We start from the raw sequence: 25,811 nt of genomic DNA, 5'->3' as shown, positions 1-25,811 counted from the left end.
GTATGCGAACGCACTTGGTAAACTATAAAGTCCAATGTACATGGGAGATTTTGTTCTTGTTACTTGTCTCAGCGCTTCCGGCAAACTGCCTCGTAAAGAAAGTCTGGGCCATACTTTGTGTCTTGGTGTCCTTGGCTAAACTTCTGTGTCCCCCGCCAGGTGGCTGAGGACGAAGTCAGTGACAACAGTGCTGAGTGTGTGGTGTGTCTGTCGGACGTCCGGGACACCTTGATTCTGCCCTGTCGCCACCTCTGCCTGTGTAACACCTGTGCGGACACCCTGCGCTACCAGGCCAACAACTGCCCCATCTGCCGACTGCGTAAGCCCCCGAGCCGGGGGACGAGTGGCGGGTGGGCTCTGCTGGGTCCAAACACTGGTGGGCACTGGGAGCAATGACAGGGGTTCTGTCTGACTTCTGCACCGGGGGTGCCATCGCCTGTTTTCTTCTTCGCAGCCTTCCGGGCGCTGCTTCAGATCCGAGCCATGAGGAAAAAATTGGGCCCCTTGTCCCCAACCAGCTTTAACCCCATCATCTCATCCCAGACATCTGACTCGGAGGAGCATTCCGTAAGTTGGGCTCAGAGCCACAAGCCTGGGAAGCAAACACGATAGTCTCCCTGCTGACTTGTCCCGCCTCTCCTTCTCTACATGCCTTTGCAGCGTCATTAAACTTTGGCCGTGGAAGTAATTAGGAAGCTGGCCGAGACCATGTTGTGTTAAAACCCACCAATATTACAACGGAAGACTGGACGCTGACCATTAAATCCCCTTTTCCTCCTGGGGAACCCCGCGTCCCGTTGTTGTTCACCATGCCTAGAGCCCTTTGCTTGCAGTTTCCCCTCAGGGGGGTCCAACTCAGAACGCCCCCAAGCAGAAACAAGGGGGCGATTGTTTTGGATTTGAATGTAATTTACGGTCTTGATCTGAATCCTCAAAGAAGGGAACTTTTTCTTTATCCAACCTCATGGCTTCATCGGAGCAGAGTAGATGAGGTAACTTGCCTCCATTTCAGAGTGGCAGTGAGAGTGTGAGAGCCGCCAGGCCTTGTGGTGATAGCCCAGCAAATAGTGACTTTCTGTAGAGAACACGCTAGTGGAAGAGGTTTACTATTCAGTCAGTGGTATTGAGCGGATGAGTCAACTCTGCGGAGGACCAGTTTAGCACTTTACTCCTCACCAGATAACAAATTCCAAATGGCGTAAGTAGTTAACTGTATTTAAAATAAAGCAAACCAAATAAAACATTAAAAACCTAGAATAAAATAAAATAAAAACATTAAAAACCTAAAATAAATTAAAGCTGACCCTTCGGTTGACGCTGGATGGGAGAAGGCTCCCTAGGCTTAAAGCAGTGGAACACTACAAAAAGGAATGTGCGGATTTTACCAGGTAAAAAATTTTAAACTTCAGAAGTGTAAAAGATGACCAAAATTAAAAGGCAAAAAGCAAATCATGTAAAGGAAAAAAAAATGTCTTCACAACATTTACATCAAGAGGCAAGGCTAACATTTTTGCACAGCTCATGAATAAAACAGTAGACAGATGTGCAAGGGATACAAAACAAATTCTCTGAAGAGGAAACATAGCTGGTTAACCATGATTGTTTTACAAGTCAGTCACATTAAAATTTAATGATAACACTATGCAAATTAAGATGCGATACCATTTTTCACCTTCCAAATTTAAAAACTTTTTAAAAGATACCCCTGCTGGCAGAATGAAATCGGCTTTTGGTACTGCTTTTAGGAGTGTAACTAGAAAGCTTGTTGAAGAAACAGAAGAGCTGTGTTTCTCAAGAGCCTTAAAAACACATCTACCTGATAGTCTAAAGCTAAGAATTGAATACCAAGAAAATAATCTGAAGAGAAGAGATTTATGCACAAGGGTATTTCTCAAAAACTTGTTCGCAGTCGGAAATGTCGGACACAACTGTGCCAGTGGGACAGTTAGAAAACGTACAGTATCCATGGAAAGGGGACAGATGTGAAGGAAAATATTGATGGTCAGTGAAATAAGCAGGTAGAATTGTTAGTCACAGATAGATTATAAGTGTGTAAACAGTACAGAGAAAAACATTGGGAGAAAATACACCAGACTGCTAATAAAAGTTACTACTTTGGGTGGTTGATCACTGACTTTCCCCCCTTTTTTCTACTTTTATGTATTTCTCAAATTTCCTAATTTTCTATTACAATCAGAAAAATAAACACTGGGAGGTTCACCTATAAGCAGAATCTAGGAATATGTGGTAATATGTGGTTCTTTGACGTTTTATCTTCCTTTGGCCTCTAATACAGAAGCTGTTTTTGACAGAACCCCTCCCCCCCGCCAGACCACATGTAAAAGGAAACATTTTTCCAGTGCAGAGTAACAAACATGATCAAGCCTTAAAACGAAGAGCTTTTCATTACTTTTTCAACCTGTCTCTGATTCCCCTAGTCCTCCGAGAACATTCCGCCAGGCTATGAAGTGGTGTCTCTTCTGGAGGCCCTCAACGGGCCCCTCACCCCGTCCCCAGCCGTCCCTCCACTCCGCGTGCTTGGAGATGGCCACCTCTCAGGAATGCTGCCTGCATACGGCAGCGACGGCCATCTGCCCCCTGTCAGGACACTCTCCCCGCTGGACCGCCTGTCTGACTGCAGCAGCCAAGGACTCAAGCTCAAAAGGAGTCTGTCCAAGTGAGTAGCCAGCACTTGGCTGTGGTGGGGCGGGATGGGGGGTGCTTTCAATCATCCCTCACCCCCTTGGGGCTGGCTCCCATCCTGAGTCCCCTGGGCAACATAGACCCTCTGGGCCGTCCTCAGAGCTTCTTGTTTCACTGAAGACCTGGGGCTAACACTTGGGGGGCAGGTTATCCCATTCCTTAGGGTACCCAGGAGGATCCAGGCAGGCAAATCTATTATGCAGTCTGTTTGGGGTGAGGGGCCATGGGTATAGGGCAGACAACGGCCCCTGGGGACCACTGCTGAGTCTGAAGCCTGAAGGAACCTCATGATATGTATCTCTTAGGCATTTAAATCCAACCAGGTTCCAGTCATGACAAGTTTTCTGTGACGGAGTAAAGGAGGGTATTTTATAGATGAAACTATCAAGACCCTAAATAGGTCAGTGGTTTTTCCCAAATTCAGACACAAGTTATTGAAGGAGCGAAAGAGAAACATTTTCTGACACCCAGAAAAGGTCTCAGTCCCTTCCCGGTGTTCTTTCCCACCTTCCTACTCCTTAAGATTGGGGGTTCCCTTCACTTCCCCTCATGGTCCTCGTCCTCCTGTGAAGTCTGGTCAGTCACTTCCGTTCTCTAAATGGGTGTCGGCTCAGCTGCCTCTCCCGGACGTTCCAGGTCCCTCTCCCAGAACTCATCTGTGCTGCACGAAGACGATGATGAGCGCTCTTGCAGCGAATCTGAGACGCACCTCTCTCCGAGGCCATCAGCTCAGCAGCTTGCACAGGTAACCTGCACTGCCCCCCCTTTCTTAAACGGTAGACTGCAAGTGCTTGTCTCCTACCTTCCTGCCTCTTCGGTCCATCTGCTGTCATTCATTCATCAAACCGCTTTGGAACACTCTCTGAGACAGCAGCAACACTTGCGTTGGATTCATTCGTTCAGCAGTGTATGGGGCCTGTGCTGTTTACCGGGCACTGTTCATGTGCTGAGGATGGCAACAGTGAGGGCACTGCAAAGGTCCCTGCCCTCAGGGCGCTGATATTCTTGAGAGTGGGGTGGCGGCGGACACAAAAGCCAGTAGGTGAAAATGTGTGTCAGACGGCGCTGTGGATGAGTGTGACAGGAGAGGGAGAAAGGAGTGTCCAGGCCAGAGGTGGGGCCTTGCTGTCTTAAAAAGCGGTCTGTGAACAGAGAACGAAGGCGGGTGGGAGCGAGCTATGCAGACGTCTGAGAAAAGAGGTTCTAGGCATAGGAACAGCGGGTGGAGCAGCCCCGAAGGGGAGCGTGCCAGGAGGCCAGTGAGGTGAAGACGATGGGGTTTCCTCCCGGCGCACCCTGCACAGACTTTATTAACGAGGGTCATTCTCGCAGTCTTGGCAAGGCAGTGAGCCAGGTACCATGAGCATACAAAGATGGCAGAATGGTTCCTGTGCTTACGAGCTCGTGATCTAGCGGGCACAGGACATGTACTGTACCAGGCACACAGTTGTCGCTCAGTTAAGTGTTTGTTGAATGAATGAATGAATGTAAGGAGAACACAAGTGCACCCAAAACAGGGGCAATACGGTGCTGTGGCAGAGGCGTGGAAGATTACGTCGCGTGGAAGAAACCAGAACGGGTGTGATGGAGGGGTAGCATTTGAGCTGAACCTTGCAATTCTTTAGACATGAAGAGAAATGTGAGAGAAGCATTCCAGGTGGCAGCACATGCCAAGTCACAGAGCAGGAAGTGCGGCCTCTGAGTAGGCCAGTGGTTCCGTGAGAGCATTGCTTCCCCAAGGCCCACCTGCCGGAGGTGTGTAGCTGGATTAGGCAGGAGACCGGCCAGCCAGGGCTACTCCAGTACCCAGGCGGGGGGGAAAGCCAGAAGTAAGATGAAAGGACGCCTGGGGAAAAGAGACCCCAAGGACTTCGCCTCTGCCCGTCCAGGTGACTGATAGGTAGGGTGTGAGAAGCGGGTTGGGAGGGAAGGTGGCATTTGTCTCAGAACCAACCCGACACCCCAGTGGAGAGGCCCAGCAGGCAGTGAGACCTCTGCTGCTTTTGTGTACTTCTCCTTCAGAAGGAAGGCTGTTTATAACCCCAGGGAAACCTGGGGTGTTCCCATGTCACAGCTGCTGGGTGACCTGTGTCACCTGAGCTGCAGTCTTTGTATGGCCCCAGCAGATGCTGTGCCTCGGGCAGGGTGTGTTGACTGAAGTCTGCAGCTCCCCTGGGAGACAGCCATTCCAGGCCAGGGCTGGAGAGAGGTGATGACAGACGAGAGATGGCCTGCCTCTGCCTGTCACACATGTCGCCTCAGTCCCTCCCAGGGTCCCCTTTCCTCCTCCTCTTTGCCCACGTCCCCGCCCTGTCACCCTTCCTCCAGTGTGTTTGACCAGTGCGTCCTCCGTGTCCCCCAGGAATGTGGCGGAACTCCAGACAGCGAGAATCTTACCCTGTCCTCATCGGGCCCTATTGACCAGTCATCTTGCACAGGGACGCCTCTCTCCTCCACGATTTCCTCCCCAGAAGGTACATGAGGGAGCAGGGAGCGATCGCTTGCATGTTCTCCCCCTCAGACTAGTCCACAGCGCCCCTAATGTTTCCTCGGGAACAGACCTGGAGCTGCAAATTCATACCTAAGGTGTGTGGCCACGCAGGCCCCAACTTGAGCGGGAAGGGGGCCCTGCTGTCCTATGAGGAGATGGCGCTCTGGCCGCCGAGCTGGGGGAGAAGCAGGTGTCTCCCTGCCAGTCCTGCCCGCGCAAGGTCCCTCTTGAACATTCTGACAGGGAGAAGCAAATCCCTGGTCCCGAGGTTGAGTTCTGAGCTCTAAAATGTGGAACACCTTAACTCTAAAACCTTTTCAGGTGAGGGCAAGGTGAGGCCACAGTGGTCCTCGCTGCGAGGTACAGGGAGCGAGCTCTGCTCCTGGGCAGGCAGCTCCCCGAAACCTGGCCTTTCTTCATCTCCTTCCCTTGTCTCCTGTCTCCGAAGACCCTGCCAGCAGCAGCCTGGCCCCATCGGTCATGTCCATGCTGTCCTCCCAGAGCCAGCACTCCCAGCTCAGCACGGACACGGCTTCCTCCATGTCCGGCTCCTACATCGCCCCCGGCACTGAAGACGAGGGAGAGGCTCTCCCTTCCCCACAGGCGGCCAGCAGGGCCCCCTCAGAGGAAGGAGAGGTAAGGGAGGGGCACGGGACGTGCTGGCCCCTCTGTGCTCCGCATGTGTGTCCCACGTCGCTCCCTGCAGGGGCTGCCAGCAACATCTGCAGAGCCCCCACCGTGCTTGGAAAGAGAGCCAGGGGAATGAGGGCTGGGGTGTGACTGAAGGTTCCTTCAGCCCTGATCCCGTTGGGCACCACGTCCGCCCAGAGGACCTGGTTGGGGTTTGCTGCCAGGCACACTGGGTGGGAGAACCGGAGTGTCTGTGCGGCGAATCGTGGTGCTCTCTTCCAGGTGATGTCAGCGGCGTCTGCAGACAGCAACTTTGTCGGCCTTGCGGACGAGCAGGATGCAGAGGTAACAGCAACAGGGTCGCCGTGTGGCCTCCCAGAGGGACTGTTGGCGCTGGCGGGGGAAGCAGCTAGGATGGCGCTGTTCTGGCAGAAGCCTTCCAAGGAGGCCAGTCAGGGGTGCCGGGTGGAGGGACGAGCAGCCGCTCACCCCAGTCGGTGGCCTGTCATTAGCAGAGGGCTCTGCTCCCTGTGTAACAGGCAAGGTGTGGGTTCTAGAGGGAACACTTTCCCGCCAGACCCTAGACCTTGAGAAAGTGTTTGTGCTTCATTCACTTAGGATGTACAAAGGATGATTGTGCCACAGGCACTGCCTGGCACTGGGGGGCATAAAGACCCAAGTGACCTGGTTTCTGCCTGCCCCCCACCCTCTATACCCATCCAGGAGCCCTGGCCAGGGGGGCGGGGAATGGGGAGGACAGGATTATAATTCAGTGTGAGAAGTGCCCTGACCGAGGCGCGGGGCAGGGACGGCCAGGAAATGCCCAGCTCACAGTGATGGTGCTAGAATTTTGTCTTGGGCCAGATGCTCTCGAAGGAGTTATCCGGATTAGGTTGGAGATCCTAAAGGATTTCTGCAAGTTTTATGAGCTCACTGTTTGCTTTTTCAGTGGACCACTGTTATTTCTACCTTAGAAAACAGTTTGAGCTAGAGTCTGACCACGGCTATTCCTGACGTTCCTGGCATGACCGGCCCCGCCTCACCCCTCCACCTCTGCCTTTGCGGGGCCTCCTAGGCACCTCACACTCAGATGGGAAATGTGTGCCATCCGCGTAGGGCCTGGAGTTAAACGCTGTCAGGATGATGAGTTCTGCCTTCAGCCCATGAAGACACAGTTGACCTTTGACCAGCACAGTTCACACCCACGCTTTTCAAGGGTCAACTGTATCTTCGATCCACGGTTGGGATTTCATGCGTGCAGAGGGCCCACTCAGGTCATATGTGGATTCTCGATCGCGTGGGCGGTCGGTGCCCTAACCTCCGGTCGTGGACTCATTTTACTGCCTGCTCACTCAGAGTGCCTTCCTTCTGTCGTAGGGAAACGGTGTCCTAGAGGAAGAGGATGGATCACCCACACAAGAAGATGGTAAAAGACCTGGGCTTTGCTCCTCTTCTAGTTCTTTCTGGGCCTGGGTTGTTCTTTCTAAGGTACAGAAGGGGTCACGGATGTGAGTGGGGACACGATTCAGGGGTGCGCCACTGGGGAGAGATTGTCTTCCTGATGGCACAGGAACGCAGGCCAGTGCCGAGGAGCGCGGTCGCCTTCCCCGCTCTTTCTTGGCTTAGCCACGGCGATGAGGCGGAGGATGCACAGAGAATTTGTGTAGCTCTGCGCTGACATCGAGTAGGTTCTGAAGCTTCTTGTGCAACTGCCAGCGCCTCCCTTCCTGCTGCAGTCATTCAGCTGAGCCCCCCAGAGCTGCTCCAGCAGCCCCCGAAGTTTAGCAGCAGCAGCAAAACGGTTTCCTCCACTGGGGAGAAAGGACTCTCAGGCAGCTGGTTTGGTTTTGGTTTAGTGAAGACAATGGCTCCCGTTACAGTGACAGGGATCTTAGGAGCCAGCAGCTCAGTATAGACAAGCAAGCGTTCTGTAGCTATTGCAGCGGTTTTGTTACCAGAATTGGGGCCCCAGTCATATGTTCCGTTGGAAGAACGTTGTTTCTAGTTGGGCTCGCAGGACTGATCTGCAGGGCGAGGGAGAAGGAAGAAGGGAGTGGAGCTGGGAAGGTCCCCGCTGTGTTCCAGAAACTGGCATCTCTCCCCTCTGCTGCTCAGAGGTGCCTCCCGCAGAAGGGCACCTTCAAAGTCGACCCGGAACCCAGCCTGGACGCAGATGTCATCCTAGTTGCTTCTGCTTTGGCACTGGCCGTTGCTTGGGGAGTTCGGGGTGTGCATGTGGACTCGACCCCTCTCAGCTGGCCAAGCAGCCCCTGGGGAGGGGTGGCTGCCAAGGCTGTGCCTCCCTCACACTCTTGCCCGCCAGCCCGAGAGGAGGGTGATGTCTTCAGTGCTCAAAGCTCCCTCTGTGACTGTCCCTCCCCCCAGTAGAGTATTTGCTTCTGACAAATGCAGGGCCACAGGTGGTTTCCACCGGATGCTCTGCAGCCCGCACGGTGGATTTATGTTTTATCTTTTCCCTTTCACCGAGGGAAGAAAAAAAAGGAGTTTGAAAAAAATCACTTCTAAAACTCCCCCTTCCCGTCTACCATGTCTGTAGGCTTCTGGGTCAGTCCCTTAAGACATACTCAAAATAACGGGTCTCATAAGAAAAGCGATCAGAGTTTTCAGAATGCCATGATTCTGATTTAACACCCGACACTGTGGACCCTGAAGCCTTCAATTGTCCTGTGTGTTTGTCATTTGCAGAGCCTCACGGCCATAACATGCCCCACAGCCCCAACAGACGCAGGCAGGAACCGGTAGCCTCACCAACGGCGCCCCAGCTTCCCCCTCCCGCAGAGCCCCGCTCTGGGTCCTCCTTCCAGCCGCCCCCCCCAGGGGTCTGGCACGCTGCGGAACAATGGCTGGAAAGGGGCCACTTAGGAAACCGAGCAGGCTAGCTCAACAACACGGACATGCCCACACAATTTGATTCCTTTATTGTCCACTCTTTACCCACCTAATTATTGTCTTTTTTTTAACATATGATTTGATTTTTTTTTTTTGTCTCCATCCTTAAGATTTTTATTTTAAGGACAGCAAAGCAGAGAAAAAATACAGCCAGCCCCTGTCTAACTGCATTAACTCCGTTACAGGCCAGAGGACATGCGCATTTCTAGGTATGGAGTGTGACAATAACAATGACTTTGACATCGCCAGCGTGAAAGCACTGGACAATAAGCTGTGCTCTGAGGTCTGCTTACCCGGTGAGTGGCAGTCTGCTGAACATGAACTTGGTGGGAGACGCTCCCCTGCTCACACCCCTGCTCTCACCCTGGGACACCCATCTCCTGCCCTGCAGCTCCAGCAAGAGGCCCTGGGCTGTGCTACAAAACCTGTTGCTGAAAGGAAGTGAGGAGGCCTCAGGACAGTCCTTGAGTTTGGTGCTCTGAGGGAGAACACGAGGAGAATTCGTCCTCTCCTTCCCGCCTGGTCTGACCAGCCCCCTCCATCGCCATCTTGCAGACCCCATGGCAGGTGGCCAAGAACTTTGAGGCAGACCCCACCTTTCTAGGGTGGTCTTGGAAAGAGCCCGAGCCCTTAAAAAGGGCATCCGCAGCTCCTCAGAACAAATGTGTTTAGCTCCCGTGTTTCCCCGAAAATAAGACCTAGCCAGACCATCAGCTCTAATGCGTCTTTTGGAGCAAAAATTAATGAAAGACCTGGTCTTATATAAGACCCGGTATTACATTACATTATATTATAATATATATTATATATATTATTTGTATTATATATACTATATTATTTTATATTACATTATACTCGGTCTTATATTAAAATAAGATCAGGTCTTATATTAATTTTTGCTCCAAAAGACGCATTAGAGCTGATGGTCAGGCTAGGTCTTATTTTCAGGGAAACACGATAAGATCAGGGAGGAATTTGAGCGCCAACGTTTTACAGACTAGCGAATGGCTCTGTGAGCCCGTGAGCTTTGGGTTCTCAGTTGCATTGTACTTATTAGACCTGGATCCCAAAGGAGAGGTCAGGGGTCGCCAGTGACCAGGCTTCCTGGAGCCCTAACTTGAGATTTAATCAGAACTGTCAACTAGCCGGCCGTGTTCCTTCTCAGGATGCGAAACAATCTAGGCTGGTTTCTCACAGCGGAGCCACATTAGTCACACGCTGTGCTCCGGCCTCCTTCTGCCCCATGTACTCACTCAGGGCTCCACAGGCCACTTCTGTAAAGCCAAGCCTTGCCCACGCCGGCTAGGTCAAAGCCACTGCTCCCGGTTTGACAGCAGAGATTGTCCTTCACACTGTTGTCTGTAATCTAACATCCCCGCAAATGAAGGCTTATTTCAGCTTCAGAACAGCCACATCATATGGGTCCAGTGCTTTACTCGCTCAGCGAAGTGGCCAGAGGTGTTGGGGCGACACAGCGTCCTGTGGTTGCCACTCTCCATCAGCCTGTGAAAGACACGGGTCCTCACACGCTTGGGCCCTGCGCAGGCTGTGGCAGGGGAGCGAGCCGTACATCTTGGGAGATGCTTTCTCCAGCCTTTCAAAGGGCTCTTGGGGCATTTTCTGTCAGCGGTGACCTAGTCAGGGCTGGCCTGGAGCTGCTGGAGCCCAGGGTACTCTTCACCCCCCGCCTCCCCACTCTGTACCTCGCTTCTGTCTGTCCATTTGTTTTCCACGTCTTTTTGCCAAGTGTAAAATCTGTCTGTCTGGTTTGTTTATTTTTAAATTCATTTACGTTCCCTAGACTTCGTATGAAAGTTCATGTTCACTCTGTGCCAACACTGTCCTCCCTGGCTATGCCACGCCCCACACCAAGCTTGCTGGGCCTGCGCCCATCCCAGAGGCTCTTGCGTAGGTTTCCATTCCCAACTGGCAAGGGCCTGTGTTCAATATTCCAACATTTTCCAAGAAAAAATATCTGTGAGGATATAGTCACTCCTGTTCCAGAAAAATGGACATGCTTCTGTGCAAGGGTTACGGGCAAGGTTGGTCTTGGCATCCTTGGTCACTAATTGGGGAAGATGACATCTCTGCCTTCACTCGGCCCTGTGTCTGTGGCAGCCACATCGGCCGTCCGCTCGCTGGGCTTCAGGGGAGAATCTAGGCTCCTGCCTCCCTCGGGCGGCTTCTCCACCCACCCCCATTTTTTTGGCAGAGGGAGCTGCTGGGAATGGTTTTAGCCGACCAGGCTGGTGGAACTTTAAGCTTATTCCTTCTGCTGCGTCCTCTTCCTGATCCCTCTGGCCAGCCTGCTTTTTGGTACTTATTCCACTGATGGGATTGCAGGGAGAGGGAAGCGAGACCTAGAAGGAAGGAAGGAAGGGCCTGTGGGGCTCCTTGTGGTGATCTCAGGAGTTAGCTGATCTGAGATTAATGTGAGTTCACAGTGGAAGCCAGACATGAAACCAGATGCCGGTGACGGCTGTTGGGAGCGGGACTCGGGTGTAAGCACTTGAGTGAACTGTCCCATGGTACCTCACCAGAGGCCTCAAGGGCTCTGACATACGGAACAGGGTAACCACATCTGCTCTCATGGTAAAACGCTTCTCTGCTTCTGCTGTTGGCTTTATACTGGTAGCAAAGTGCTGGGGAACTCCCTGGAAGCATCTGCTGGGTGAGTGACAGGCGTATCCATTTTGGTAGGTCCCATGGAATGAATGGGCCTCTTCTCCCTCAGCCATCAGGTGAAACTTCCCATCCTACAACTGAGATACCTGCCGCTGGCTCGGCCCTCGGGTTCCTATGATATCGGGACAGCTTCCCACTCCCTGCACGGAGGGCCAATGAGAAGTGGGGTTGGGGAGTACCCCCCCTTCTCCCTGTCCGCACACCACCCTCCCCATGCTCACATATGCTCTGTCAGGAGATCCAGCCAGTGGTGAGGACCACTCAGGTCCCCATCTTCACCATACTCATCAGTGACACCGAGAGTTGTCCTAAGAGGCTTCTGGGCCTTCTTGGGCCCCACAACCAAGGGGGTGGGAGGAGGTTCTGAAAAGTTCTCAAAGGGAAGAAATCTAAGGTGACAGGTGTAGGTGGTGAGCAGATTAGAATTTCAGGGCCATGCTAAGTAGAGGTGGTTCCAAGGAATTTAATGGAATATCACACAAGTGGCAGGATAGTGGTCAGGGGACCAGTGATAATTCTGTGAAAAAGCTCTGGGGAGTGTATGTGATGGCAAAAAGCAAAGACGATTTGGGTGTGTTAGTGGAAATGCAAATATATTTTTAAATGACTGCATTGCACAGGAGTGGGCATATCCAATGAAATCTAAAAATACTTAAGGAGACCTGAAATTCAATTCACTCCTCTCAAGAGGAATAACTGACCCAAGACTAAGGTGCTACTAGGAAAGTTTACGCTTCATAGACACTAAGGAAAAAGCCGAATTAACTTTTTCTTTCCCCTGGAGAGAAACTCTACAAGGCAATTGAACCATTATAGCCTTGAATTTACTTAGTGGTTTGGCAGAGGCAGGAAAGAGGTGTGCGCAATTGCCCTAAATGTGCTCCCCAAATCTGCCTCTAGAGGTCTCTTAAGCTCCTATTTCTGATTCCCCAAAGTGGGGATTGATTGAGTGGAAAGTACCTTTGTCCATCTCCCGTAAAGGATTTTAAACCTCCAAGCTCCATTTTCTGGCTGAAGGGCTGGAAAAAATGGTAGCACTCGCTCGGGAAGTCCTCCTGAGTTTTCTGGGTTTTCTTCGTCCAGCCACGCTAGCCCTCTGGTGGAGCAGAGAGCAGGGTTTTTCTGAGGGCCGTCAGGGTCCTCTGTAGGGGAAAGGATACCACCGAGAGCATATCAAGAGGCCAGGCAAAACAGACTTCAGATCTGAGTCTTGAGGCTGTTCCAGAAGGAACTGGTGGTTGGCCCTGGCTGAGTATTCTAGAATGGTGGTGTTGGCATCGTGGACCCACGTGAAACTCAGCAGGCAGCCTGTCAGTTGCGGTCTCCTGGCGAGCTGCTGGTGGCGACAGTGACGGTGTTTTTATTTTGTGCATGCATGTGTGTCTTCTCTCCTGTTTACCATTTGCTTTTGGTCTTTCCTACCAAACAGCCGCAGTTCCGGAGTCCTGCCCCATAAACATTGAGGAATAGGTATGAGATCTACCAAATTATGTAAATGAACAAACAACTCATTTTATTTGGGGGTTCCTAACTTAAAGGGCAACCTTGCCTTCTCTTCACCCTGTCCCACTTAGAGTGCCACCTTCAGAAGCACAGAGCACTGCAGACCCACATCCCAGGCTCCAGTACCCCACCCAGGGACTAAAGGTCCCCCAATTCCCACTAGGTGTGAGTGATACCTGAGAATGTCCTGTCTTACTTCTCTTCCCCTGGTGTCCATCTCCTGCACCATTAGAGCCTTAGGATGGATTCGCACAGCAGGACCTTTCTGGGAAATAAGCAGTTTATACCCGCTTAATCCTAGTGTTTCTGCCATTCGAGGGTTTCGTGTCTTGGGCTGGCCGAACCTGAGGCCGACCCCACACATCTGTGACTGTCCTCCCTCAAATATGAACGCGGGGAGCCTCAGGCCCACCCTCAGAGCTGGCCTGCGGGGAGCTGACAGGCTCGCGGAGTTCAAGGAGCTCAGGGATTCCACCCTTTCCACGCAGTGAGAAGTGGGTGGCAGTGCAGACTGGGGGAGCCTTCGGAGTGGAGTGGAGTGGCGTATGCTGGGCATCCTCTGGGCCTCATCGGGCTGGGGGCTGAGGGCAGGGTGTGGGGGTGCAGCCTGGGCGGTCCGCGGGCCAGAGGAGGGAAGGCCTTCCCTAACCTGGGCAGTTGGGTCTTCATCCCGAGCGTGTGGGCAGCTGCGGCCCTGCCTTTCCTCCCACAGCAGCTTCTGGCTGCACTGGTTGGAGCCAGGCTGTGGGCTGGGGGAACCATTAAGGCGAGGTGGAGGGAAGAGATGAGGGTGGCTAAGCAAAGCCTGGGGGCGCTGGTTGTTGAGCACAGCCTGCCAGCCGGTACCCTGCTCAGCACTGTCCCGCGCTACCTGTTGTCACTGCAGCCCTGTGAAGTAAGGAAAGTGACCTGTCTGGGCTGACAGTCAGTTCTCAGGAACTGGGAGTGGAGCCCAGGTGATCTGATGACATTGAGACGTAACTGGGGCGTGCACAACGGGGCAGGGATGGACTGGGTACAGAGCACGAAGGAGAGAGAAGAAAGGGCTTTGCACCACAGCAGCTGGTGCTCCACATGCAAGAAGCCAGGTTGGGGGGGATGATGTGTTTAGTAGGTGATGCCTGTGGGACCCTAAGGCTCTGGGGCTAATGTCTCCTGGGGTTGATGGCACCAGCTGAGAGCAAACCTCAGTGGCTGCTAGGCTGCTGCTCGGATCAGAAAGAGATGAAGAGCAACAGGTGTGGGGGAAGGGGTGCTGGAGCCCTCATCGCCCTGTCCTCCCCCAGTGCCACTGGGTCCCTGGCACCCTGCTGGGCAGCCAGTCACTTCCGGCCCCCCAACCTCCAGCGAACAAAGAATGCTAACACTCTGGGCCCAAATGAACACACTCGTCTGCGTCCCCTCCACTTCTTCCTGCTCTGAGGAAGATCTCAGCTAGACCCACTTTCTTTTTCCTTGTCCGCCATAACACATGGCCCAAGTTCAAAACAAATGAAATACAAAAGTGGATCCTAGGGCACATTCACAAAACAAGGAACCTCCTGCGTGTCCCTCTGTCAGTGGGCCACATTGGTCATGCCTACCTAGCCCGGTGGGGCAGGAGTGGCCCCCTGCACCTGGTGGCGCCCACTTCTGCCCATGCTCTCACACCATGTGGCCGGCATGTGCACACAAGTTTCAGGTAACACGCATCCTGCTACGTCTGTGCCGAGCTCCTGGGCTGCCCTGCTGGAGACACCATCTGGACCTGGCCAACGGTCTGGCTCCTATAACCTTCCTTTCTCTCCTCCAGGTGCCTGGCAAGCAGATGACAACGTAGTCAGCCGTCACAACACACAGCACCGGCGCTTATCATCCAGCAGCCTGGAGGACGCAGAGAACAGGCCCTGCGTGTGGGGTCCTTTGGCAGTCTGAGAGCCCCGCCCCCACCGCAGGGCTGCCTGCCTGTCCCCGTGGGCCATCCTGGCCTCACTGGATCGCTGGCCTCCTGGGCATGCTCAGCAAGACACATGGAGACTTGGATACGTGGGAAAGCTGGACACTGAGGTCAGCCTGCTCCTCCCAGCCTCATCTCCTGCCATAACCGTGATCCCTCCCCTCAGAAGGGACCGGAAGCCTCCTTTCTGCTTGTGGGCGCAAGCCATCGATGAACTGCGCCTCATGAGACCCTTTGCAGAGATGCTGTGGAATTTTCCCACCATATTGCTTGATCTTCGTTCAGGTGACGCCCAGGTCCACAGGCTGATAGTTCATCTTTCTCCTCCTTAGGGGTTAGAACAAGACGACTTGGAGTTTTCGCGGCTTCATCACAGACGCCCACCTGGCATTTTCTGGTTTCTGGGACATCTTAACCAATTTGAAACCTCCAATTTGGGGTGGGGTTGGGGGATGACTCCTGTGAGAAGGGAAAGCCATATTGCACTGTAAATAGAGATTCCCTCAGAAAGCTCCTTTCTGGAGGACAAGGGACATGGTGGCAAACAAAAGGTTGGTTGAAAAGACAGTTCTTCCTTCTGGCAGCCGAGCTAGTCTCCTGTGCCTTGTGTGTCTGTGTGCTTAGGAAGAAGGCCTTGAACGTGAGAATCCCCCCATTAAACAGTTACCCTCAGGCGGGTTTCTTAGGGTCAGGTGCATTCGTGAAGGACTGGGACCCCATCCTAAGGTGACATTTCAAAAACCACACTTTCTGACCACCTCTATGCGCCAGGCACTGTGTTAGGAGTTGTCATATGTTATCACATTTCATCACGACAGCCCTGTCAAGTGGCATTCGTATCCCTATTTCCCCGTCTCCACCCCTTTTTGTTAATAGTTGAAGAAATGGGCTGAGGGAAGGTTGGGCCAGTGATCCTCCCATTGGGGCCCAGGAGCCCCAACGGAAACGGTGGAAAGTGCTGAGCCGGCCAGCAGGGGGCTGGGAGCCAGGGCCTTCCCCTCTGGGAGCTCCCCGCCCCCACGTTCTCCTCCCCTGCCTTCCAGTTCTCCTGGGCCTGAGAGGGGAGGGGGCGGTACTGCCTTCCACAGGCTCATTAGAGAGTTAGAGCTGTTGTTGACGCCTCGTGCCCACCCCAGCCCCGTGAAGTGGGCTGCAACAGCGAGGCGAGACCGTAAGCGGCAGAGTTACTCTGCTCTCAACAGTTGTGTTATGGTTTCCACACTGCTCTTGCTTTGTGCTTTAGTGGACAGCACAGCATTGGGAAGCAAAGCTAGATACAACAATATGTGAGGCTGAGATGTGGCTCTGTCCTTCCTGATGGCCTGTCTTAGTATTTGGAATTGTCACCCTAGAAGAGCTTCTCAGAGCCATTTCCAGGGCCTCAGAGAGCCCAGTGCCAGGGGATCCACTGCACGTTCTGTGTGGCTTCTGTGCACTGCCATGTATGTGGTGACCCTCCCGGGTTGTGGCTCACATCCTGCCCTGGTATGGGGCGGAGGAGGGGAGGTGACTTGTTCTGACAGATGTAATATGAGCCGCGCTGGACTCTAAGCTTCTGTCTTGAGTTCCCATACCCACCCTGTCTGAAATCCTGCAGTGGACCCTGCTGGTTCAGGCCCCACTTCATGGCCTTTCTTTCTCCCACCTTTCCTATTTAAGATCTGAGCAATAACCCCACTCCCCGATTCCTTGAAGCTGGAGCTCCCCTTAGCCTAGGGTGGTGGCACACAGACCCACCTCCTCTCCCAGCAGGTAGTATCCACAGTGTGGTGTTACCTGAGATGAAGGAGATGCAGGTAAACAGTAGCCACAGTGGCCAGGAACCCTAAGAGGAAGTCATTATCTTCACCTGTTCTGGGGGGTCTTTGTCCTCTCCCAGAAAGAGACTCAGAAAGCTTCGTCCAGGCCTTGCCATATCTGCATTAGAAGGGCCCTTCACTCCTAGTTTCTCAGACACTTCCTGTCTTCCCTCCCACTCATCTTGTTCTCATTTAAATCTTTGGCAAGCAGAAATATCCCACCCAAAGGGGCTGGTCCTCAGTCAGCCTGATCAGGGAACAGGGCAGCTGCCAACCCTACTGGCCCATCCATCATCTGGAGACGGTCGTGTTATAAGTTGACCCAGAGAGAATGGGTTGGGGCCTGGCTTCTCACACGAGGACATAGACTAACTGGAGGCCTGTGACTCCTTCCTGCCACACTCAGGCCACACTCAGGTGTGAGCTCTTCCATGGCGTCCGGGTGGTGTGGTGATCCAGGCCTCCTCAGAGCTTTTCTTCCTTCCCCTACCCAGTTCCATCCCACCAGAGCTCAGGCCCATGCTGGGACGCCTCCTGGGCACAGACCTACACACTTTAAGCCGTCTCACCTGGGGAGAGTTAGTGTCCTGTCCACCTGATCTTGGCACGCTTGTTGGTCACTTTACTTTAGGATCTGCACACCTGGTGTGTGCAAGTGTGTGTGTGTACTGTTGTGCCATCTGTGTACCCCTCTCACTCCCTGGAGTTACACTCGTGGGCACATTACAGTGGGGACATCAAGGATGCAATATTTATGGATTGCTGCATGATTCCTAAAAATGAATAAACCTGTTTACACAGGAAGGAGAGCTGTTAACTGCACAGTTGGCCTATTTGTGAAAAGTTTCTATCCGACTTTCTCCAGCCCTCTAATACTTTTACTCAAGACGATCTGGAAGTGGAGGAGTGGAAGAGGGCAAGGGGTGGGAAGGACATGCCCTTGGGTAGGAGTTGATACCATCCCCTGGGCACAGGCTTCCCACCCGAGCCCTCCAGGGCCTGGGCTGACGCCTGAGTAAGGAGCTCGCACCCCCACCCGCTCCTGTAAACCCGAGAACTTCCAACACTGCAGCTCCTCAATAATTGAAAAGCAGAAAAGCTGGTGACAGGAGGGAGGCCAGGGAAAGGGAGGAGGAAGGGCCACAGTCCCGGGGTGACTCCACCCTTAGTCGCTGTCACTTAAAGGTTGGTGAAATTAATGGGGTAAATGACCCCGCTATGAGATTTTGGCAAGTCCATGGCTTTTCTGAGTTTGACTCACGGGCTCTACTTCCTAAGCTATCTGGAAAGGAGGGAGAACACTTCCGCAGAAGTTTCTGGAATGTCAGGGGTGGGGAGGAAGCCGCTTACCGGGAAAATGGATTACCCTACCCGCCTTGGTGTGTCTGCGATCGGTACGGCCATTTCTGCGGACCTGAGCGGCAGGTGGCATCGGAGAGTCAGACCTGCCCGCGGACAGCAGAGCCGATACTCCGGATCGCGAGGGAGGGACAGGCCGCGGAAACGTGAGGGAGTGTCACTCGCAGCCCAGAGGAGAGGAAATGAAACCCCCAGCACACGGTTCCCAAGTCTGAGCTCGCTCCCAGCCTTGGCTCCCGCTCCCGGGGCTGCGTCCTTGGAGTCGTCGATGCCTCGGAGCAGCTGGGACAGGAAGGGGCGGGGCGGGAGTACGGTTCCCGGAGCAAACGGCTTGCCGGGGTCTCCACCAGAGCGCCGAGCCGCGCGCTTCTCCGAGCCCTGCGCGCTTCTCCATTCCCTTGGGCGGGAATGCGCGGAGCCCAAGCCGCGGTGGCGGGTAGGGGGCTGGGTGGCGCGGGAGAGGGCAGCAGAAGGAGGGAGTTCGAGGAGAGTTACCGCCAGATAGAGAGGCAAGAGCCCGCGGTCTCCTTGGATACTGCTAACCAATGGCAGCAGCGAAAGCTGTTTATAGGGGCGGGGTGTCGCCATGGCAACAGGAGAAGCCTTTGGAGCGGCTACTTAATGCCGGTCCCGGGGCCGCTGGCGCTCAGAGAAGCGCCGTCGGGCTGTGGGGCGACGAGCGGCGCTACCGGGGCCCTGAAGTTGGGGGCAGAAAGCCACAGGGTTGGGAAGAACTTCTTCCAGAACCTTCCTTTGGCCTGGGCAGCGCTCTGAGCCAGGTAAGGGACAGGGAGGGCTGCGGGCGGCAGGGAGGGGCGTCGGTACCAGCCGGCTCTCCTATCGGTCCCCGACGGAAGTGGTGGGCCCGGGGACTGACATCTGAGGAGTTTGGGGGTAACTCACTTCCCGTCCCCATAACTCTGTCCTGTTCCCTTCCTTCTCCGTGATCTTCCATCCTAATATCCCTTTTCAAAGATCAGACGACCTCCCCAGTTCCCCGCCCCGTCGTACTGCCCTCCTTGGTTCCCTTGCCCCGTTAGCATTTGTTGCCGGGTAGGGGTGTCTGATTTCCCGCTCTTGGGGAGAAGGGGATAGCCTTGGATGCCGCTGTCCTCTTCCCTCATTTGGCTCATAAAGTCTCCTCTCCAACCTCAAAAAGGAAAATTGCGAGCGAGGTGGACCCGGGGGGTCGGACCCAGGGCTCTGCTTGTTTCCCAGACCTCCACACTACAAGATCCTCCAGGCTGCGGGGACGATTTTAGAGGAGCCTTCCTCCTCACACACACCCCGCTCTTAGGGGCGAGGGGGAAGAATGCTCACTCCCGCTGTGGTCCCCGCAGGCCCCACATTCCTATTCCGAGGAGGCGACCCCCGGGTCGCGGGACGGAAGCGCGCGTCCAGGAGGCTGTGTAACTGGAGCTGCCGAAGTCAGAGGGCCGGAGAGCGCGGCGGCCACCCTTGGCTCAGCCCTTGGATGTTGACCGCCCCCTCGGAGAGTCCCCGCAGACATGGCGGAGAGCTGGCTACGCCTCTCTGGAGCGGGGACGGCGGAGGATGCCGGGCCGGAGGGCAGCCTGGAGGAGCCCGACACCCTGGATGACAGCCTGACCAGCCTGCAGTGGCTGCAGGAATTCTCCATTCTCAACGCCAAGGCCCCTACCCTGCCCCCGGGGGGTACCGACCCCCACGGCTACCACCAGGTTCCAGGCTCTGCGGCGCCGGGGTCCCCCCTCGCAGCCGATCCCGCCTGCCTGGGGCAGCCACACACACCAGGCAAGCCCACGTCGTCTTGCACGTCTCGGAGCTCGCCCCCGGGACTGCAGGCCCCGCCCCCAGACGACGTGGACTACGCCACCAACCCCCACGTGAAGCCGCCCTACTCATATGCCACGCTCATCTGCATGGCCATGCAGGCCAGCAAGGCCACCAAGATCACCCTGTCCGCCATCTATAAATGGATCACGGACAACTTCTGCTACTTCCGCCATGCAGATCCAACCTGGCAGGTAGGGGAGGTGCGGCTTGTGGCCGCTCCCTTCCCACTCTCTTCCTCTCCACCCCTGCCCAGACTGGACTCACATCCCAGATCCGCAGCCAAGTAGGTGCAGCGCAGCCAGGGCCCCAAAGGAGGAAGGCCGTAGGAGCCCAGTGCTTGGAACTGCCCCTCATTTGACTTTAGAGAAGAAGGAGGGTGGATGTTCAGAGGGCTTTAGGGGTGCAAACGCTGAGGTTCACTCATCCAGGAGGCTCAGCCCAAGGACCAGAGCCAGACTATGGGTGGACACAGTCCCCTAGGGGAGGGTGATAGACTGAGGGACACATTTTTGTCCCAAGTGCTAGGATTCCTAGACACTGCCTTGCCCAAGGACAGTTTGTCATGACCTGACTGAGAAACGGAAGCTGGAGCATCGCCCCCTGCCAAGCTCTGCATGCAGTTGGCTTGCCATGGAGTGCAGGAGGTGTGAAGGCCAGCTGTGTTCCAGTGGAGGGGGAATGGGGCCTTCCTAAAGCAGCAATCCCAGCCCCCCTCTCCAGCCCCTCCCCAGTTTCCTGCCCCCACTCCTCTCCCTCTTCTCAGTCACCCTCCCTGGGGGAACAATTACCTGAGCCAGGTGCTTTCCACTGGGGCTCTGCCTCCTGCACTGGCTTCATATTCCGAGTCTCTGGAACCTGGCGCAGAGCAACCAAGGGGCCAGGCCACCACGTAAACATCCCAGCCTTGGCAGGGTCACTACCCACTGATCCACCCTGCTGCCCAGGCCCCAGACCGCTGTCTCCAGCATGGTTTGGATAAGACTATGCACCTAGGAATGAACAAGGCAGGATGGTGATTTGAGGCGGGGCAGATATTGCCCTGAGAGTCTTCAACCATTGGGATCAGGGGCTAGTTGGGATCAGAGGCCCCAGGGATACCCAGACTCTTCCGGGGCACCCACAGGCAGCAGGCCACAGGATCACAGTCTCAAGTCTTCTACACTCGCTTGGGCCTAGACTCTGAGGTATTCCCATATGTAGCCTCAGTGAGAAATCAGAGACCCCACCCAACCCCAAGCCTTAGAAGCTCAGGCTGCAGAAGTGGGCCCCAGGAATGAGCACTTATGCTCTTTGCTGTGTAACAATCAACTGAGGCCTCACAGCCTGAGGTGGGAGGAAGGGGTCGGGGGGGTGAGGGCCCAGGCCAGCAGCCCGCTTAACAAACAAGGGATGTCATCAGATCCCACCATATTTCATCCTTCCACACATTTGCGTGTGCCTGCACAGGTGTGCACGTACACACACACACACACAACCTCCGTGGCCCAGTGCCCCCTCACCGCAGCTTTGCCTAGAAACCACCTCAAGCATACCCTCATGGTACTCCACAGAGAGGGCCAGCCAGGCCCCGGTGGAGGGAGATGGCTGTCCAGGCCCTGGGGGAGCTGAGGCCCTTGGCCAGAGGCCGCAAGCGGTGGGGTAAGGGAGGGAGGGCAGGATGGGGTGGCACTGAGAGCCACCCTGCAGCTCAGGGCTCGGATGATTGAGCAGGCAGATATCCCAGCAACAGGGAACAAAAGCGCCCGACAGCACTCCTGGCTCCGGGTGCCCTGTGGCTGGTGTCCCAGAGCCTCCTGGTCAGAGCAGCGCCTCTGTCCCCCCTCCCCTGTCAGAGAGTAGATGGTAGGAGGACATGCAGGAGCATTAGCAGCCACCCGTCACCAACCCTTCCTTCCCACTCACCCAACTGTCTTCTGTCTCTTCTCTCTCCCTGTGCCCAGAATTCCATCCGCCACAACCTGTCCCTGAACAAGTGCTTCATCAAAGTACCTCGGGAGAAGGACGAGCCGGGCAAAGGGGGCTTCTGGCGCATCGACCCCCAGTACGCTGAGCGCCTGCTTAGCGGGGCCTTTAAGAAGCGGCGGCTGGCCCCAGTCCACATCCACCCGGCCTTTGCCCGCCAGGCCGTGCAGGAGCCCAGCACAGCCCCGTGGGCCGGGCCGCTGACCGTGAACACCGAGGCCCAGCAGCTGCTGCAGGAGTTTGAGGAGGCCACTGGGGAGGTGGGCTGGGGTGCGGGCGAGGCCAGGCTTGGGCATAAGCGTAAACAGCCACTGCCCAAGAGGGTGGCCAAGGTCCCACGGCCCCCCAGCACCCTGCTGCTGACCCAGGAGGAGCAGGGAGAGCTGGAACCCCTCAAAGGCAACTTTGACTGGGAGGCCGTCTTTGATGCCGGCTCTCTGGGTGGGGAGCTGGGCACACTGGAGGCCCTGGAGCTGAGCCCGCCGCTGAGCCCTGCTTCTCATGGGGACGTGGACCTCACTGTCCACGGCCGCCACATCGACTGCCCCACTACCTGGGGGCCTTCAGTGGAGCAGGCTGCTGACAGCCTGGACTTTGATGAGACCTTCCTGGCCACATCATTCCTGCAGCACCCCTGGGACGAGAGTGGCAGTGGCTGCCTGCCTCCAGAGCCCCTCTTTGAGGCCGGGGATGCCACCCTGGCCGCTGACCTGCAAGACTGGGCCAGTGTTGGCGCCTTCTTGTAAGAGGCTAGGCCCCGCCCCACTTCCGGACAGCACCCAAGTCAGGGCCCAGACTGCCCCCCAACACAGGCCCATGGAACCCTACCACCCAGGCAGGAGCTGGGCCAAGTCTCCTGAGGCTGGCCCCACGAGGCCACAGGGCCCCTGGCCCAGGCCACCCTCAGATTTCAGCCCAGGAGGCTAAGACCTGGGGCCCAGGACCAGAATTGCTGCCTCCCTTCCCCAGCCCCCATACACACAGTGTTTCATTAACCCTCACCTGCCCTGCCCCAGGGACCAGCTAACGAGTCCTGCACTGTGAGAGCTGCAGCCTGGAGGGGCCCTGGCCCGGCTGGGAAGCAACAGGACAGGGCCCGCCCCAGAGCACCTCGGCTTCAATGCTTCTCCCTCTCCCGCTTTCCTCCCCAGGTCTGTACCCAGAGAAAGTTCCCAGGTACAACAAATGCTAATTAGGTGACAGCAAATTAAGCCCCTGGAGGCCTCTCTGGGCAAAGCCTCCCTGGGGCTGGGGCGGGCAGTAGAGGGGGCAGAGCTGGGGGGAGGGGGCAGAGAGCAGAGACAGAAATGAGGTCAGGGTGCCAGGTAAGACAAGGATATTTTCTAAGGCTTCTGGGGTCTTCTCCTGGCCCCATCCCTAAAGGTGGGCAGAAGGTAGAAATCCCTAATTTTTGAGCCCGACTGGAGGCTGAGAGCAGTGGGGAGTTGGGGTTCCCGGGGGGCAGGGGCAGCCAAGCTGCGGAGGGGAGGGGACAGACAGACTAATGTAGTGAGTGTAGCATAGCTGAGGCTTAACAGGGATGCCTACGGAGATTGCTAGAACCACTGGGACCAGGAAGGGGGGTCGCCCGGGTCCTCTGCCTGGACTGTGGGAGGGAGTGTCTTGCTCCACCTGAGCCCCCCAGGGCTGCATCCCACATCCACCCTCCTGCCTCATGGGGCAGTGTAACCTTTTTCATGGGAAGTTATTTACAATAAAAAAATTTTTTGAAAATAAATTTTTTTAAAATCTGAAAATGGACCTGCTTGCAACTTTCTCTGAGAAAAGGTGATGGCCAGTTTTTGGAGGGGAGCCTTCTCTGTGATGATGAGGGGGACACAGCTGGGAGGAAATTGCAGTTGCGGGGTCACTAACGGCCTGAAGAGTGCCCTCTGATGAACGACCTACAACCTCTGTGTCCACAAGGAAAAAGGGACAAAGAGACAGCCTTCAGGGGGTCTCCTGCAGCCTGGGCCTCAGTGCCTCCATCTGCACAGTGGGGAGAACTGTACCCACAAAAGGAGGCAGAGCCCCCTCCCTGGCCATGGGGACTCACAAAGGCCAAGCATGCCCAGGGTTGGCTCACTAGTCCCCCACTGTGCGGGCCTGCCTGGGCTTGTCTGCCTGAGTCTGCGGTGCCTGGCATGGGCCCATCTCCAGCACCTCCCTCCCTCGGGCCTCTCCTGGAGGGACAAGGTGCGAGGTCAGAGGGCCCCAGCCCCAGGCGCCCCACTTTGCACCCTGGCGTATGTTCTCCCAGGCCTGTACCTTCCCTCCCAGGCCCAATACAGGCTTTAGGAGGAAGGCCACCATGGAAGTGCCCAGACCCTAATTCCTACCTACTCACACTAGCGGTTCGTTCTCTGAGGAACCAGCCTACCAGGGTTCTGATGGGGAAACTGAGGCACTGGAAATGTATATTTGGGTGAAACACCGTTGCACCTTTCAACCCCCTCACCCCAGCTTTGCCTGGAAACCACCTTAAGCACACCCTCATGGTACACACTTCCCCCAGCACCCGCACGCGCACACACACACACACACTGGCACAAATGGGCACTGTCCTGCACAATCCTGCCCAGCCTCCACGAACCCCTTTCTCCCCTGAAGCCCTTTTCTTTCCCTTCACTCAAGCTTGGCTCTAGGCCAGCCTGGCATTCCCGGTGCAAACTTGCTGCTTTCACTTGCTAATTATTCCAAATATTTCAGAAGGGCAAACACACTGCAGGGCCAATGGGGTGGGGGCCTTCCTGGGCCCAGAAGCCAGCCAACCCCTCCCCACAGCATGCTGCAGAGGCTGCCTCTGCTCTGGGGCTTTCTTCACGCCCAAGCAAATCCTCCCTCCCTTCCCCCACCCCCACCAGCCTACCTCTCCAGGGCCCCCAGCATTGCGGGAACAAGGGGCACTCAGGCCTTCTCCACTGGCCCCCAGGATCAGCCTCCAGCCCTGACCAAAGAGGGTACACCTTGGACTGACAGGTGGGGCATGCCACGGTCAGCCCCCACCCCATCTTCACCCTCTACCTAAGTCCATGCTGAGAGACGAAAGGCAAGGTCAGGGGCGAGCAGAACCGCCCAACTACACGAGGAAAGGCTGAAGAAGCCAAGCAGAGGTTCTGGCTCACCCCTGGCTGCAGGGGACATTCACGGGGAGCTCTTAAAAATCCCTGTGCCTGGGACCAGAATCTCTGGGGTTGGAGCCCAGGCATCAGCATCTTTAAGGGTCCCCATCCTACCAAAGTGAAGAGGTGGTTCAGAAGGGGCTGGCGCACAAGGCTTTGCATGCCTGTCAGCAGGCAGACTCTGGGAGATGGAAAGTGTGAGTTCAAAGCCCATCCGTCCTTCCCATCCCTGCCCTGGACCTTGGCTGGGTGGCTATTTTTCAAAGATGTTCATTTACCTCATATTTACTTACAGCTTGGATGTGCTCCCAATCAAAATATATTTTGCAGCATTTCACAGTAAGCTGCAGGCATGATGCCCCATTAGCACGAACTACTTCAGCGTGTATTTCCTTAGAATAAGGACACTCCTACATAACCCTAGGGCCACCATCACAATCAGGAAATTAACGTTGACCTGGTAATCCCATCTGACCACAGACCCCACTCAAGTTTTGCAGATCACCCCACTGATGCTCACCGCAGGTCCAGCCTTTGAATGCAGGGTCGCGTGCTGCACTGAGTGGTCCTGTCTTTTTGGAGTGTGTGGCTTTGAGCCCATGACGCACACTCTGATCAGGCTCCTCATGTCCTTTGGGCCCAACCTTTGAGGTGAGATCCCTTTGAACTATTCATTCTTGGGTGTTGGGGACAGCCCTTCACAAAGCAAGGAGCCACCCCTAACCTGCCACCCTTGCCCCATCCTCCCTCCTTCAGGTATCCCTCAGCCAGGAATGTGATGGGAGTAGAGGGCAGGAGCTTGGCCCTTGGGGGCCCTCCCCTCTGGGCCCAGAGCACATCGTGCTCCACAGGACAGGTCACCCCCTGGCTCCAGGGACTCCCCGGGATTCCCGTCT

At 55.4% G+C, this 25,811-nt stretch overlaps 2 protein-coding genes across 6 annotated transcripts in view; both read left to right on the top strand.

Moving 5' to 3' along the window:
* Positions 1-17,479, top strand: part of RNF157 (ring finger protein 157) — a 66,082-nt gene extending 48,603 nt beyond the window's left edge. For 2 of the 5 annotated variants that reach the window (XM_019745566.2, XM_019745568.2), the window contains 10 exons: positions 160-319; positions 455-567; positions 2,439-2,677; positions 3,340-3,448; positions 5,066-5,177; positions 5,643-5,830; positions 6,107-6,169; positions 7,202-7,250; positions 8,920-9,030; positions 14,715-17,479. In XM_019745566.2, coding sequence (XP_019601125.2) covers positions 160-319; positions 455-567; positions 2,439-2,677; positions 3,340-3,448; positions 5,066-5,177; positions 5,643-5,830; positions 6,107-6,169; positions 7,202-7,250; positions 8,920-9,030; positions 14,715-14,836 — 1,266 coding nt within the window. In that variant the 3' untranslated portion in view covers positions 14,837-17,479. Of the gene's footprint in view, positions 1-159; positions 320-454; positions 568-2,438; positions 2,678-3,339; positions 3,449-5,065; positions 5,178-5,642; positions 5,831-6,106; positions 6,170-7,201; positions 7,251-8,919; positions 9,031-12,848; positions 12,890-14,714 lie in introns of all 5 variants that reach the window. The other 3 variants (XM_019745567.2, XM_019745569.2, XM_074320777.1) reach the window with 3 other exon arrangements.
* Positions 17,480-18,664: 1,185 nt separating this feature from the next.
* Positions 18,665-23,554, top strand: FOXJ1 (forkhead box J1). Its single transcript, XM_019745570.2, has 3 exons — positions 18,665-18,795; positions 19,357-20,022; positions 21,772-23,554. Exons 2-3 carry the CDS (start codon positions 19,525-19,527, stop codon positions 22,537-22,539), a joined length of 1,266 nt encoding a protein of 421 aa, XP_019601129.1. The 5' UTR covers positions 18,665-18,795; positions 19,357-19,524; the 3' UTR covers positions 22,540-23,554.
* The last annotated feature ends 2,257 nt before the right edge of the window (positions 23,555-25,811 follow it).

The sequence above is a fragment of the Rhinolophus sinicus genome, linkage group LG15, assembly GCF_036562045.2.
Source record: "Rhinolophus sinicus isolate RSC01 linkage group LG15, ASM3656204v1, whole genome shotgun sequence".
NCBI classification, from domain to species: Eukaryota; Metazoa; Chordata; class Mammalia; order Chiroptera; family Rhinolophidae; genus Rhinolophus; species Rhinolophus sinicus.
The sequence above is the reverse complement of the archived record's forward strand: the minus strand, read 5'-3'. Positions and strand labels throughout refer to the sequence as shown.

Excerpts from the sequence above, each read along its gene's own strand:
- FOXJ1 (XM_019745570.2), top strand. The coding sequence starts at position 19,525 with ATGGCGGAGAGCTGGCTACGCCTCTCTGGAGCGGGGACGGCGGAGGAT. Across the intron at positions 20,023-21,771 it reads ATGCAGATCCAACCTGGCAG|AATTCCATCCGCCACAACCT; the intron begins GTAGGGGAGGTG and ends CCCTGTGCCCAG.